The sequence below is a fragment of the Linepithema humile genome, chromosome 8 (genome assembly GCF_040581485.1).
Source record: "Linepithema humile isolate Giens D197 chromosome 8, Lhum_UNIL_v1.0, whole genome shotgun sequence".
Lineage (NCBI taxonomy): Eukaryota > Metazoa > Arthropoda > Insecta > Hymenoptera > Formicidae > Linepithema > Linepithema humile.
Genome location: NC_090135.1, coordinates 11,376,496 through 11,393,304, shown reverse-complemented (window position 1 = coordinate 11,393,304; position 16,809 = coordinate 11,376,496). Strand labels below are relative to the sequence as shown.

The 16,809-nt window shown below is 34.2% G+C and overlaps 2 protein-coding genes across 4 annotated transcripts; both read left to right on the top strand.

Moving 5' to 3' along the window:
* The first annotated feature begins 5,427 nt into the window (after window positions 1-5,427).
* On the top strand, window positions 5,428-11,241 carry LOC105673818 (aconitate hydratase, mitochondrial). Its single transcript, XM_012369740.2, has 9 exons — window positions 5,428-5,588; window positions 6,511-6,665; window positions 6,833-6,999; window positions 7,066-7,818; window positions 7,933-8,135; window positions 8,255-8,543; window positions 9,617-9,890; window positions 10,042-10,390; window positions 10,515-11,241. The coding sequence occupies exons 1-9, from the start codon at window positions 5,556-5,558 to the stop codon at window positions 10,653-10,655; spliced, it is 2,364 nt and encodes a 787-aa protein (XP_012225163.1). The 5' UTR covers window positions 5,428-5,555; the 3' UTR covers window positions 10,656-11,241.
* Window positions 11,242-11,380: 139 nt separating this feature from the next.
* On the top strand, window positions 11,381-16,367 carry B9d1 (B9 domain-containing protein 1). 3 transcript variants are annotated; one of them, XM_067360522.1, is made up of 6 exons: window positions 11,381-11,933; window positions 12,092-12,133; window positions 12,651-12,762; window positions 12,879-12,987; window positions 14,542-14,660; window positions 15,202-16,367. In XM_067360522.1, the coding sequence occupies exons 1-6, from the start codon at window positions 11,841-11,843 to the stop codon at window positions 15,303-15,305; spliced, it is 579 nt and encodes a 192-aa protein (XP_067216623.1). In that variant the 5' UTR covers window positions 11,381-11,840; the 3' UTR covers window positions 15,306-16,367. The 3 variants fall into 3 exon arrangements, with proteins under 3 accessions (XP_067216623.1, XP_012225198.1, XP_067216624.1); XM_012369775.2 differs by lacking the exon at window positions 12,092-12,133 and having other exon boundaries at window positions 11,381-11,856; XM_067360523.1 differs by lacking the exon at window positions 11,381-11,933 and having other exon boundaries at window positions 12,101-12,236.
* Window positions 16,368-16,809: the final 442 nt, after the last annotated feature.

Genomic DNA, 16,809 nt, shown 5'->3' with positions numbered 1-16,809 from the left:
ATTCTGGAAACAATTTTGATGCATTCCACGCTAATACGCATAATACGCTTTAATAAGCTCGCTACAATAATTATGAGAAATTTATTAATTAGCAGCGTCATGTGTTTTGCTAAGAAATAAAATAAACTCTTATTTTTAGAAAGTCCGTGGATTTCTTGGTAACGATGAATTTCTTTAACCTCGACTTTTAGCATCCGGAACTCATCAAGAGAAAAATTCTAGCCGCTGATTTTTCTCTACGTTACCGCTGAAATAATTACTAACAACAATTTTGCAAATTTGTGATTGTCCTTCGAGTAAATATACCGTTATACAAAACTTTTCTCGGGTAAATTTTATATCTCGCCCCGGAAAAGATACATGGTAATATCATTCAGAGATATACTTAAATCTCTTTGTAAAAGACGCATTAACCATGTTTGAGGATTAATTATTAGAAGACGACAAATTAAGAATCAAGTGTTGAAAAATAAAAAAAGGAACAGAAAGTAGTTGGAGCAATTACTTTACGTTTGCCTCTTTGTTTAATTTATTTTAAGTTAAAATTTAAATCTCAACTAAAATTGCAAATATATTTAAATAATAGATATAATAATTTATTTAAGAATTTTAATTTAATCTATCAATATTTTCAAAATTAAATAATGTTTATATTGTATCCGCACGATTAAATGGTCGATAGAATCCTTACAGGCAATTATCACGCGCGAATCTGCGAAGCACGCGGTAAATTATCTCGTCGAGAAGATTCCAGCCATGCGACGTCATTGAAGTAGCCGGCAGGACCTTCGCAGCTCGCTTCGGGATTTTCTTGCCTTGCACGATTACAGTCACACGAATACATGACAGACAGTAGGAAATAATGATTCTCGTAACTGATGGATTATGCGAGAGTACGGAGATGCCGGTCTGCCGCTTTTTTTTGCAGAGCATGCGACCATATACGCGTCCGCTTTCTCCAGGATTACATCATGCTGGAGCACCCCGTTTCTTTCGTCCAGTTATGGGATCAGACACGCCCGATCCCGTTGCAACCGCTCGCAAATTCACCGAAATTCTTTTCGTTTAGTCCTCGCATGTTTGCAACATCGGTCGCCTTGTAGATTGATAGGATAATCGAGTATCTGAGGCTTCTGTCGCTCAGTGTTATTAAGGATATAATACTCCTTGACGATTAATAAAATATAGTAATAAAATCAGAAAGAAATCTGATTTTTGACTAGATAAAGATGTGAAAATGATTAAGATCGCTTTTATTTTGCTAAATCGAATTATATAATATGTAAATTGATTCTTGTAATCATTTTGTGCAGTAAGATATTAATATTTTATTCTAACATAATTTGACATAATTGCTCAGGGTTTTTATAGACAAAATTGAGTAATAAGATAAATTAATTGATGTAAGAGAAACTGCATTTAAAAAAAATATAAAGTTGCATATTATGGATGCAATAAAAATAATCATTAATCAACTCTCTATCTGTTATTTAACGAATTAGTAAATATTGTATGAGCTAGAACTTATAGTCTAATGTTACGTTTTCTCTCGTAATCTTTTTCTGTGTCAAATCTTGCTATGAGAAACGCTGTCATAATAGATTTGCAAATGAGTCTTGTGTTCGACAACGCATGTGGCCTTTTCCTTTCGCGCGTCAATTCGATCTATGGGTTTGATTTTTCAAACGATATCGAAATTAAGCCCCAGGCGTCGTTTACGGCAACGTTACGTCGAACGCCCGAAGAAAATCGCTCGTTCGTGCTCAGCATAGGAGATTAAATAGAAAAAAGTTAATATAGAAAATTTAAGGAAAAACTGTTAATAGCTAGCTATGACGTTATTCATAAAAAGTTATAAATAGAGAAACGTGTGAAGCTCAAGACCGATTAATCTGCGAATTTAAGAATCAGCAGCTAACAATAAGAATTTAAAAAGAATGCGCATGTGAGAGCGTTGCTTAAATATGGGGGTGTAACGTTTGATATAACCTCGAGCAAAATTGGAGCAAACTATTACTTTCGCCGTCATAGCCCGCGGCGTATTAGTTGGTCGAATTGCTTAGCTCACGTGGAGACAACAGAACAGTATTTCTAAGAAATAATATTAAATAATAATATTAAATATAAAATATTGAATGTAATATAATAAAAAATAACACAAAACACACACAAAACATTTCTATATCGGTAATTCTATATCATTACTTTCTGTAAATTGATAATAAAAATGTCTTTTTGCGCTCTGAAATCCACGCTTTGATTCTCATAGCTTTTCTTCTAATAATTTTGTTAATTGATGAAATAATAATGGCTCTCAAATAATGATTCTTCGATAAGTGATTATTTTGTTATGGGAAAATTAACTTTAAACTGGTTCAAGAACCTGTAAGTAAGTGAAAGGATCGGTGATAGAGCACTTTGTACAAGATATTCCAAATTTATTGTACTTTCTTTTTTTGAAGGATACTTTGATTAATTTTAAATTAATGTTTCCTCAAGGAAAATTAACATATCAACATCTTTAAAGATTTAAACAATAAACATTTTTTGATTTAATTTTAAGCAAAAATATTGTAGCAAAAATTAAATTTGAGACTTGATTATATGCTATATTTAGTGTTAAAGCATTAAAAACAATTTTAAAAATATTATTTCAAAAAATTCATAAACACACGTTAGGTTTACAACACTTTAAATATAACGCACATTTCTTAACTGCAATTTTTTCCGTCAAGAAAGTAAATACTTCCTGTTGCCTTTTTTTATTTGCTTTATTTTAGGATGGAGTTAATGTCTCTCTATTTCCGGATAATCTTTAAATTTTTTTAATTCTAAAATAATAACGGTGTAATGTACAGTTTTATTGTTATCCGCAATCTAATTTGACCAAATAAGATCGCTTCAAGATTTCAGTTAGAATCCCGCTCTCCTAAGTTTCTCTTTTGTAATGGCGATTGTTGTCAATTTGTCAATACGCAATTTGTCATTGCGTATATCATAAATGACTTTTTATGACTTTCGCAGTGATTTATCTTTCGAGGACATCCTGCATAAGACTCGATGGAACTTTTAATGAAAATAAAGTCTATTCAGGGCATTTCTTTTGATATATTGTTAATTGTAAACGACGAATTGTAAATGTACACGAGTTTCGACAAGGTAATTGTGTCGAAATTTGCACTGGTCCACCTACAACAGATTTATCGTGTCAAGGACCCACTGCGTTCATAAAGAACTTTTCGTCTCGTATGTTTCTTTAACCCTGTGAAGGTTTTTGTGCAGCACATTTAATAAAAAATCGAAATGTGATTATTCAAAGTAATCGATCGTTATTGTCTCATTCAACTCCAATGCTAAAGCGCTATTATTTAGACGAAATTAAAAATAAGATTAATATACATCGATAAAATATTATCGATGTAATGTCTTCTTTAGTCAGTAATTCACTACATTGACATGCAGTCTGTGTGTGATGATAATGATTTGTAAACAAATGACGTTCGCACTTCTTTCCCTGATCGAACTATATTTTTTACTTCTTCGCATTGATTTAATTACAAGAGTGATATAAAAAAGAACGTAAAAGAATTTGATTAATGTAATATGTGCACCGTATCGGGTTTCGTTCTTTCATTACCTTATTATAATTGAAGAATTGAATCAATCACAGTATTTCTTATAATATTCCATCTCTATATCTTCGTTTCTTTTAGTATCTGAACATGCAGATCAATTCTTTGCAACAATTCTCTCCAGTTGCGCAGAACAAAATTTATTCCGTAATTCTACACTGTGGAAACATACGTACAAATTGCATAATTTATGTATAAAGAGAATATTGTTATAAATTAACAGCTCTAAAAGTTAAAAAAAATTTATTTTTTAATTTTTTTCTTTCTTGGATTCAAGTTTACTTTTCTGCAGTGTATTAGCGCATATACTTTAATCATAGAAAAATGATTTTTAATTCTGATGTAGACAATAAAAAGATTTTCTTATTAAAAAAAAATCACGTTTAATCGGTAATTTTAACAAAATAAATATTTCCAATTGCTGGTAACTGAAATCTCCCAACAATTACTTGCCGTAAGAGCGTCAGAATTCAATCTATCGAATCTATCGAATATCGAGTAATCGGTATATCGAATAGTCGATATTTTTCATAAAAGTTTATAATAAAATTTGTATTCAGTTTTTTTTGTATAATAAAAAATTATAGAAGTTATAAAACATAATGTTTTATAACTTTATTAAGATTAATTTATTAAACACAATAGTTTTGGATAAATCTGATTGTGCTGTCAGATATAAAAAATAAGTCATATAAATCAAATTTAAATTAAAATTAGATTTACAAAACCTAATTGTTGAATAATTGCTAAACATATACTCGCACATCTGCAAATCTACTTTCGATGTGTGTGATGAGATGATTTATACCAAAGCTCGGCGTTTTCGAAAAACCGCCTGAAGGGATTGAAAAATCTCTCGATACCCTGCCAATAAGGTCCTATGGTCCGATCTTCTATTTCCTATAGTTTCCGAGTTACAGGCCCCGATAACAAAAAAATTGGCGACGAAAAAGTGCTATAACTCCGTAATTATTCGTTGGCCGCTATATGTTTATAGGACCAAAGTTGCTTGTCTCAACGAGACGCATCAACGTAGGTACTCGATTTCAAACGAAAAATGGTGGGGCGACCCACATAACCGCCACACCCCAAACTTTTTTAAAAATGTACAAATTTCGAAAAACCGTCTGGAGAGATTGAAAGATCTCTCGATACCCTGATGTGGAAAGCTATTGATTTCTAATTAAAAAATCATACAATTTTTATTAAAAAGTTAAATTTTTTAATAATTTGATTTATTTTAATTATTTTTATTTTTTAAATATTATATATTATTGTCTAGGTAAATTATTATAATGAATGTAATAAAGACATTTAATTATAATTAGTGAAAATAAATATTATTTCTATAACGAAGAAAATTTTATTTTCTGAAAGGTGTCCGCTCATCATCAGCCTATTTGTTACACAGACGCTCCTGAGTCAAGGCTATCGGCGGCTCGGCCGCCAGCGGCCGCGCGGTAGTGGGAGAGCGGGAGACGTCCTCTCAAGAATCGAGCCGAAATGTGCAACTAACGCCGAGCTCTGATTTATACGATACAATATATTCTTATAAATAGTCTAAAATAATTTATTGTATCAGTATTGTATTAATAACTTTTCTATTTAATATTCTGTCTAATATTCTATATAATTTTCTGTCAAAGGTAAAAAATATCGAAGATTCGATAATATCGAACATCGATAGACATCCCTGACAGGCGTAATTCTTCGAGATATTTGGTGGAAAAATGTAGAGCGGTTGTCGCGCAAGCGCAAAAATTATGCATTGATGGCATGAAGAACACTATGCTCTCATCCCCAGTTTCCTTTTAGTGGCCGGTTCGAGAAGAACTGCCACAAGGGAAGGCTGTTACGCTTTCCCACACGCGCTTGCGCCCTTCGAGCACGAGTTCACGACAGCAGATCGCTAATTCACTCATCATGTCGTATTGCACGCGAGTGCTTCGTGCACAGGTAAAGTGAAAAGAAACTTTGCATCACATGAGACATAAGCACGCTTCGAACTTCTTTTTCCCCTCTTCTCCGCACGGAGGTCAATATATTGACCTCTTATGCTCGAGGAAGGGAACTCTCGTATATCATAATAGTATTTAGAATGGTTTTTTAGAACGGTGTTATGAATAATTGACGTTTTTCGAAATGTGGAAGATACATTTCTGTGTTAAAATTATCTTGCTCCGATTTTTTGGAGCAGAGTGAATGACAGGGAAATCGATCATGGGAAGGAGCGTGTAGGGCGCACAGTGGATGTGTCAATGTTCGACAAATGAATATCACAGGATTCGTGAATTAAACGTATGACGATTTGAACAAAAGTGAAAAATTTTTCGGGCGACGGAATGTACAAAAGACGTTATGTAATCATGTGGCAAACTGCACATATATATCGCTCACGTTTCGAGGACATAAGGTTAAATCTGCGTGGCGCAGGTGGGCGAAGAGAGCGCGAGGTTTGACTTTGAATTAGAAGATCTGGAAGAAATTTGAAAAATAAAAAGCATTAGAGAAATATTTATTAAGATAGATAACAAAAAATAATGCATTTAAACTAAATGCATTATTGCGACATATCGCAAACGTCGTCGTTATTATTATCAGCGCGCATTGTTGCAATTATCGCCAGACGTAGTTATCTAGACACATTTATTACGACGCATATCTGTAGAAATAAATACGTCAAGTGCAATAAGCAACACATATCTCAGATCTAAATGAATGCAATTACGTAATTGCAATCAAACATAAATAGCATCACACAGCACAATGACAAGTGATCGTTGGCACATATTAATTTGATACATTTATTTCTAATCTACATACGCTATTCAGAAACGCATTGCAGAAACAAACATCAGATAATTTACTTGCTTTACAGAAATTGTCTGCCTTAGCTGCGGATATACAGCAACGATGTTTCAGCGTAAGCCCATTGAGCTTCGCTGCTGCGAAGGTGGCGATGTCCAAATTCGATACAACTAGCTACTTGCCATACGACAAACTAGAAGACAATCTTAAAGTGGTTAAAAAGAGGTAAACTGTTTTAATTATTCTATAATGATTCTAGAAATGTCAGAGCAATAATGCCAATATCAATGTCTATAAAACATATAAAGATGTTAGCAAGCAGCTATGACAGCTTAATTTTAGTACAAAACATTTAAGAATTGTCATTTACTTGTCTTCTGAATGCTTTTCAGATTGAATCGGCCGCTCACTCTGTCTGAGAAGGTTCTTTATTCCCATCTTGATGAACCTGACAAGCAAGATATTGTTCGCGGCACCAGCTATCTTCGACTGCGACCAGACCGTGTCGCCATGCAAGATGCAACTGCACAAATGGCGATGCTGCAATTTATCAGTTCAGGTAAAGTCATCAATCTCGACACAAAGTGACAAAATCTTTTAATTCTCACTGAATTCTTTCTGTCAGGCTTACCAAGAGTTGCGGTGCCGTCCACCATCCACTGCGATCACTTAATCGAAGCTCAAATTGGCGGCGATCAGGATCTGAAGCGTGCCAAGGACATCAACAAGGAAGTCTACAATTTCCTAAAAACTGCAGGTGCCAAATACGGCGTCGGCTTTTGGAATCCCGGCTCCGGCATCATCCATCAGATCATCCTTGAGAATTACGCCTTCCCCGGTTTGCTGATGATCGGTACCGACTCGCACACTCCGAACGGAGGCGGTCTAGGCTGTCTGTGCATCGGTGTCGGAGGTGCCGACGCTGTCGACGTGATGGCAAACATCCCGTGGGAGCTCAAGTGCCCCAAAGTTATCGGCGTAAAGCTCACAGGAGAACTGAAGGGCTGGACCAGTCCGAAAGATATCATTCTCAAAGTAGCCGGTATTCTGACCGTCAAAGGCGGCACTGGTGCCATCGTCGAATATTTCGGCCCAGGTGTCGACAGCATCAGTTGCACTGGAATGGCCACCATTTGCAACATGGGTGCGGAAATCGGCGCCACCACCTCGCTCTTCCCGTACAATTACAGAATGCAAGATTACTTAAAGGCGACCGGACGCTCGGAAGTCGCCGCAGCAGCCGATCAACACAAAAGTCTGCTGACGGCCGACTCCAACGCCAAATACGATCAGGTCATCGAGTTAGATCTGTCGACTTTAGAGCCGCACGTGAACGGACCTTTCACGCCGGACTTGGCTCATCCGATCTCTAAACTGGGTAGCTAAACTATTTCAATTAGAAAGACATTTTTATCTCAGTCTAAAAAATATTTATATTAAAATGAAAAATAAACATAGTTACAAATATAAAAATATTTCGTAATCATTACAGGCGAAACGGCTAAAAAGAACGACTGGCCAAATGAGATCAAGGTCGGCCTGATCGGTTCCTGCACCAACAGCTCCTACGAGGACATGGGTCGATGCGCGAATATCGCCAAACAAGCTCTAAAGCACGGTTTGAAGGCAAAGTCTGCGTTTAACGTCACGCCTGGATCCGAGCAAATTCGCGCAACAATCGAGCGCGATGGAATCGTAAGTGCTTTATTTTTACTACTTGTAAAACTGTGCAATTTAGAAATTGCACAATAAGTAAATTGTACATCTAATTGTACAATTTATTAAATGAATATAAATGACGTTTTTATTTCTAGGCCGAAACTCTTCGTGAATTTGGAGGTACGGTGCTAGCTAATGCGTGCGGACCTTGCATTGGTCAATGGGATCGTCAGGACATCAAGAAAGGAGACAAGAACACGATTGTCACATCGTACAATCGAAACTTCACTGGTAGGAACGATGCTAATCCGGCGACACACGCGTTTGTTACCAGCCCCGAGCTTGTCACTGCCCTTTCCATCGCCGGGCGGCTTGATTTCAATCCGGTCAAAGATAGACTAAAGGGCAAAGATGGAAAAGAATTCCTTCTGGATAATCCGTACGGTTAGTCGATAATAATTTGTATTTATCATAATTCACGTAGTTGTCAGTGAAAGATATGCGAGATCTAACAATAAAGTTCTCGAATTCATTTTTTTCCTCTTGTAAATTGCTTGCGATTGGCTTATATCAGCTATTTTTATTCTCAAAAGTATTCCTTTATAATGCAATAACAAAGAATTTTTCCATGCCTAATATTTCCATTATTTACATTACTTAATCTTATCTATCTCGGAAATCTTATCTTTGGAGATCACGTTTTTATGATTACATTCTTTGATATCGTCAAAATATTTTTCTTTTTCTCGCAGCTTGATCTTTATAATTTCTATTTATTATTCCGTGATTTTTTTTTAAATTTAAGTTTTATTAAAACTTTCACATTGGTTTTTTATTTCAATAATGTGTTCGCTGCGTTTGCCATCGCTTTCCATCAAAATACAAAAATATTTAACTTTAGTAATTGTTTCCCCGATTTGTAAGCCAAAGTTAGAGCCATACTGCTAATTGTTTTTAAGAAAGTTAATGTTGCATATATTTCTTCTGTAAAAAGTTATTACACACTGAGAAAGAAATGAATTTGCAAACTTAGAGATTTGCCAAGATATACCTATAGAATATATATATATGATTCAAAATAACCTGATGTCCTTGCAATGCCATATTCTTGAGCGAATTCTGAGACGATTTTTTCTTTTACAAAATTTTGTCCGAAGCTTAGTTTTCGAGTTACAATTGAAAATAGGTAGCAACTTACGAGTTCGGTACAACGGGCAGGCAGGGACGGTGCAATGCGTCATGAGATGATAGTAAACACTTGATAGTCTCATTATACGTTGCGCGTCCCTGCCTGCCCGTTGTATCGAACTCGTAAGTTGCTACCTATTTTCAATTATAACTCGAAAACTAAGCTTCGGACAAAATTTTGTAAAAGGAAAAATCGTCTCAGAATTCGCTCAAGAATATGGCATTGCAAGGACATCAGGTTATTTTGAATCACCCTGTATATATAAGACTATATTAACTATAGACTAAAGACTAAAATAACTATAATAACTGAATATGTATGTGTACAGGCGACGAATTACCTAATCGCGGTTTCGACCCCGGCGTGGATACTTATGATGCACCGCCCTCAGATGGTGGCAAAGTTAAAGTCGATGTGGACGCGAAAAGCCAAAGATTGCAGCTCCTAGAACCGTTTGATAAATGGGACGGCAAGGACTTGGAGGATTTAACAATTCTGATTAAAGTCAAAGGCAAATGCACCACGGATCACATCTCCGCGGCTGGTCCATGGCTCAAGTATCGTGGACATCTCGATAACATTTCCAACAATATGTTCCTCGGGTAAGCAAGTGTCATTCGAAAAGATAAAAAAAAATTACAAACTGTTATCAAATATTTCGGAGAAAGAAATTAAATTTTTATATTTTTAAACTTCTGGAAATTTTCCTACGGAATGCAATGTCATATTGATTGCGTTTGTCGAATTTTTCAGCGCCGTCAATTCCGAAAATGGTGAGATGAACAAGATCAGGAATCAATTGACGAACGAATGGGGTGGCGTGCCCGATGTCGCACGCGATTACAAGAAGAAGGGCGTAAAGTGGGTCGCCGTAGGAGACGAAAACTACGGTGAGGGTTCCTCCAGGGAGCACGCCGCGTTAGAACCGCGTCATCTCGGCGGCCGCGCCATCATCGTCAAGAGCTTTGCTCGTATCCACGAGACGAACTTGAAGAAGCAAGGTCTCTTGCCTTTGACTTTCGCAGACCCTGCCGATTACGATAAGATTCAACCTAACGATAAGATCAGTCTTCTCGGTCTGAAGGATCTGGCGCCTGGCAAGGTTCGTAAAGAACATCTTTTTCTCAAACCTAAAATTCAAAAAAGTTTGCTGTTTCTTCGTACTTTGTAAAATTTTTAAATGTTCAACTTATACGTTCTGTTTCTTATTTATGTGATTCTTGCAGCCAGTGAAAGCGCAAATCAAACACAAGGACGGTAAGGTCGACACCATCAGTCTAAACCATACATTGAACGAACAGCAGATCGGTTGGTTCAAAGCTGGTTCCGCCTTGAATCGCATGAAGGAACTTTCGTCTGGACGATAAGCCAATCGCCTCTCAAGAGGATTAGCCGATTCATAACGCATAGCGCATTCGCAAAAATGGAGAAAATGTGCCGCAGAATGGGGCGAAGCCGATCAGGGTGTATGACATCGTCATCATATTTCTTCTCTCTTGGATAAATGAACGATACTCCACGGTGCCTGGTCAAATAACACGAATCTGAAATATCTAAAAATACCTAAAAGGCGCCTTTTAAATGTCCTTTAGTTATATTTTAGATGTAGTGTTATTTGGAAGATTTGTTTTTTTTCTGTTGTTTTATCTGTTTCGGTTTTAACTTGACAATACTCTGATCTCTTTTAGGAGAAGATGCATGCTTCAATACGGAAACTCTGATGGATGTAACCTTATTCTATGGTACTTCATATATCATGTAGTCACGATCGTAGACTGATCATGTTGATTCCAACATGTCGATGCGTTCGTTTCTAAATTCTGTACAGCTCACACAGCGTTGTTACATGTACATATTTACTACTAGCAAACGCCGTCGTTATTTTCTAGTTGTTGACTGTTTTAGAAAATTGTCTCGCCATTGAGAACAAATAAATCATGAGTCAACGAGTGATATTTTCTTAGCTCATTTCCTTTGCTTTAATGCGTCTCCTTAAACACATACACATACTGATCAAAGATCAAATAATGTAATGTAGAATTTAATGAAGACAATAAATAATTGATCTAAGACATATTTTAAAAACATTACTATAAAAGAAGATAAATTTATAATTGTTAAGTTAATATTGTAAACAGCGATTATTTGAATAAAAATCACCGACAGCCAAAGATATCGATTAAATTTAAAAGAATTTTTTATCTGTAACTGCTTAGATATTATTAAAACAAAACATTGGTAACAAAAAAATTGGAAAGAAACGTTCCGCTTGCATGCTCGGCATAATCATACATTACTGCGACGCACATGTGTCATTTCCATAGTAACGGCGTACATTTAACATGTAAACAGAAAGTTAAGAGTTAATCGGTTCCAAGTACTGTTGTATTTATCGAGATATTTGCCGCTAGAAAAAGTGGAATAAGAATTCAGTTTCATAATATGTCAGTGAATGGTCAGTTTTTCTTGTCTATTACCGGTTCCATCGAGCATGCAGAGTTTTACGATGTTGATAACGCGTACTGCAAGTACGGCTTTCATTTCGGACCGGAATGGAGCGTAGTCGCGGTAAGCCGTGTGATAACAATAGAACGTCGAGAGAAGCAATAAAATTACGTCACAATTGTCACGAAGAAATCTTCTCGGTAATCTAGGTCACTTTGCAGACATATTGGATTACATCCTTAGAAGAAGTTTTCATACAATCTTCTTTTATGCTTAGTTATAGTGTTTCTCAGTTTAAATATCGACCGGATTCACAAAATGGTCCACATAAAGTCTTACAAATTGTTTTTTTTTTTAGAAGCTATTCAGAACACACAAAATTCTGTGTTTATATTTCAAGGTTTGCTGAAATTTTTTATGTGACATATGATACACACACACACATACACACACACTGCTATTGAGTCTCTCAGGAAGGAAGATAGATGCCTCTCTTTATTTTTGTAAATGGAACTATATGTTATTCTTCGTAAATCGATTCTTTTCGTTACTTTGCATATAAAACTGTTGAAGTAAAATAATTGATTATACAATATTAATTAAAAATTGGGAGAACAATGTGTTTTTTCAAGGCATTTTAATACTAAAAATATTAAATAAATTTAGATTATGCAGAAAATTACAATGTTGCAAATTCATATAATTTTTAATAATTTTAATAAAAAAAATCTTATAATTAAAATTTTTTTAATTAACTGTAGAAACCAAACAATAGAAAACTGTCAAGTTGATGTAAAGTGCAAATACCGAAGTGAATTATATCACAAACGATTTATATTTGGTTGGAAATTTAAGGGTGAATAACTTTTAAACAGGTCAATAAATTTGAATAAAATTTCGCACGAAACTTTTCGCAGGGAATCGAAGAGGGTCTGACACAAATGTGCAAATGCAGCAACAACCCAAGAAATCTTGCCGTTTGGAATTTTCCCCTGGATGTTACATTCAAAAGCACAAATCCACATGGATGTAAGTATATGTGCTTGCGTATGTAAGGAAAATGTAAAATATGTAAAAGGTTCCTTTGGCACTTTCACCGAATTTACATTTACAGTCTATGAATAGAGAAACATAAATTGTCATAGGGCCGCAGCTTGTCATATCAATTTACGGATTGGATTTTTTCGGTCATGATATCATAAGAGGATATGGAGTATGCCATTTGCCTTTAAAAACAGGGCATCATGAAAAAAGGTATTTGCATAACATAATCAATAAAAAGATAAGAAAGAAAAAGTACGCAGGATAAAATCGCGTAAAATTTAAAATTTAGAGTTATTTTTCAAAAAAAATTAAGATAAAATATCAATTAGAAATATAATCTTGAAAGTACGAAAATATATTGTAAAATCTATATACTTTAATCTTAGTGGCTTTTCTTTTTTAAAAATATTTATTTTACATTGTGTAGTCCGTAACAACTGAGAAAAGATCGTGTGTACATTATTCATTGATTTATAGAATATTTCTATTTTTCGTTCTTGACCTTTAGTGAAACTCCTTGAAACCCGGCCATCGATCAGTAAACGAGGATATATTTCAAATTTTCAGTGGCCTGAAAACGTCATCTCTCTTTTCGGAGAATGTTTATAAATGATGTCATTATGCAAGAAACTAACAAAATTAATTATAATGGATAGAATAATAGATCATTTTTTTGGAAACGCGTTTTAAAAATGTGCAGTTTGCTAGTTTTATAACCGTGCTATTATGGTTTTCCTATTTTTTTACTACCTTTAATATTTCCCCGAATTTTAAACTTACATCTGTTTGCACAGAGGCTATTTGTTCACACATTGTATGCATGGCACGTATCGCATATATTGGAAGAAAATATTTTCCCTTATTCCACGTGTAACATTATTCGCTAGTTTGCGTCATATGCAACGGCTTTCAGCAAATCCGATTGGGATTTCTCGTGAAAACAATTTCTTTAACATATATCGCATCTCGATGATCAATATTTACAATAAATAAAAATAACAATAAAAAAAAAATTTTACCATCTTAAATAAAGTAAACAGTTCTTTTTTCTCTCTTTCTCTCTTACTTTAAAAATATTTAATTTTCAGAAAATACATTCTTGAGAATAAAATTTTATCTTGCGTATGTTAAACAAAAGTATTATACAATTTTAACAACGTTTATTTTAATATTATAGTTAATTTCTTTATAACAAGTAAAATAAATTGGGAGAAATAACATACAGAAATATGTCATAAAAATTTAAAGGCGAGAAAGACTTTGGATTCAAATTTTCTTACATTAAGTATACATGAAAAATTTGTCTCTAAAACTTTTCGATCTCGATTACATTTCTTCTTCATCAATTAACAAGTAGTAATTACTTCTTCTGTTTTTCTCGTTATCATTTATTCTCATTAAAAAAGTTTAATATGCTGCTTTCAAAAATTTACATTAAACTGGAAACCAATGAATCCGAAAGTAGTGTTTAATTTTGTTGAGAAATATCCGACATAGTTTTCAACAAACTTAATAAAAACAATGAGATATGCATGATATGCGCAATACGGATTCCTATACGTACTTTATTTTATTTTATTTGATTCATTTTTTATTCTTACTTTTGCGAATGAGCGACTCCTAACGTTATTGAAGATTGATATTTGGTCATAATTCTACATTCATGTTACTCTCATCACTTTGAATATCATTCCCTTCGAAATGGCGTATTAAATTTTAATCATACCGCTTTGGACGTGCTTTACGAAAATCTCAAAATCTCAGGGTATCGATCTATGTACCGGAGTCATCGTCCATGCTGCAGCATTTCGTGGAGTGGTTAACTGGCAGGAGACCGGAATTAATTGATCCCGCCATACTGGCATCCGGCGGCGGCAGAGAACGTAAGGAAATGCACCGAGACGTTTCTCGTTAGTGTTACTGGCGTTAAATTAATTACATCTAATAGAAACTGTAATAGAGTAACAATCAATGGCATCCACAATTTAATTAACTTAGTTCTATATGTGTATTATTTGTATCTCAGGATTTCCAACAATTTTAATTCAAACAAACAAAGCAAGTTGTTTGCCTTGCCAGAAAAATTAATACTAAAAAATAATTAATTTGAAACATTGTATTTAATATAAAATATTAATTAAAAGCAATACATTCTTTTTTAATTAATTTTTTATAAACGCAATTTCTCTTTTTATCGTCGGACAGTAATGCGAGGTGTATGTGAAAAGCTTTACGAACTACTATAGGATTTTCACATTTCAGAAAAGTTTGTGTGACGTTAATAGTTTTGCAACACTAACATTTTTAAAGTTCACTAACTTTCGAAACTCTTGCACACATGGGAGATTCTTTTGCCGGAAGATACTTTCATCAAACTATTGCTTTCTTTAAATTAATCTGTTTTGTCACTCGCAATTGTTACAGTTACTCGCATGAGGGTCGAGGGAGTCATTACTGTAACGTTCAACATCGTTTTGAAGGATTTATACAAGTTAGGTTACGACAACGGTGAGAAATGGAAGAAATGATGAAGCAACCGTAAACTCCCTCAACTTGGAAAGGATTATCTCGCCAAGGGATTATTTTATCAAAGTGCTATAATACTAGACTTTATAAATAATATTCTGATGAGTAATCGGGGTGTGATTTTTCCGTATAATCCATCTTCCCATTTTCTTTAACGTCCGCAGCACTGAAGCAGAAGTAAGGGAATTAAGAGCATATTTCCGCGTTAATGGGCATCCTGTGTAAAAAAGAGAAAACAGGCTAATCCTCCGAGAGGAACTTATTAAATTTCACGTAGGTTTAATCCGTGAGATGATTCCAGATGCTTCAGTACGGCGGTGACGTGGCAGTCGCGATAAATGTTACGGAAAAATAGATAATAGTGTCGTCCTCTCGAAAGGGGATTAAACTGTCGTTTACGCGAAATACCTTACCGGCCGCACCGGAAAAGCTGCCCGTGGCAGCCTTCGATTTTCCGCGCGATTACAGCTGACCGAAGCATCCGTTTTACATATCGTTGAATATTACGTTCGAGATTTTATCGAACGGCGATGAGTGCATTGCACTTTACTACAAGGAAAACGAGCGATTCAAGGATTTACGCACAAAAATGCAAATATCCATTTTGTCATGTCACAAAAATATAAATGTCAGTGTTATTTATAATGTATCCAATTTACATATATGTATATACAGTGGTGGTAAAAAATTCAAGAATATGATCTATTTAGAGTCAATAAAATGACTGATATATTCGCCAATGTATCTATATGAGTCATTTTATCGAACGGCGATGAGTGCATTGCACTTTACTACAAGGAAAACGAGCGATTCAAGGATTTACGCACAAAAATGCAAATATCCATTTTGTCATGTCACAAAAATATAAATGTCAGTGTTATTTATAACGTATCCAATTTACATATATGTATATACAGTAGAGGTAAAAAATTCAAGAATATGATCCATTTAGAATCAATAAAATGACTGATATATTCGCCAATGTATCTATATGAGTCATTTTATCGAACGGCGATGAGTGCATTGCACTTTACTACAAGGAAAACGAGTGATTCAAGGATTTATGCACTAAAATGCAAATATCCATTTTGTCATGTCACAAAAATAGAAATGTCAGTGTTATTTATAATGTATCCAATTTACATATATGTATATATAGTAGAGGTAAAAAATTCAAGAATATGATCTATTTAGAATCAATAAAATGACTGATATATTCGCCAATGTATCTATATCAGTTATTTTATTCATTCTAAATAGAAAATAAAAACTATAAATATTACATTAAATATCATATTATTTACTAATATTTCTTACATAAGTATATAATGCTATTAAATTTATTTAAAAAAAATGATAAAAATAGCTTAAATTGATGTCCGTTACTGTATATATATATATATATATATATAAATAAATGCGATATGAATGTAATAAATATATATTTCTACAATAAAATATATATTTCTACAATAAAAATGTATACTGAAAATTTAAAATATAATA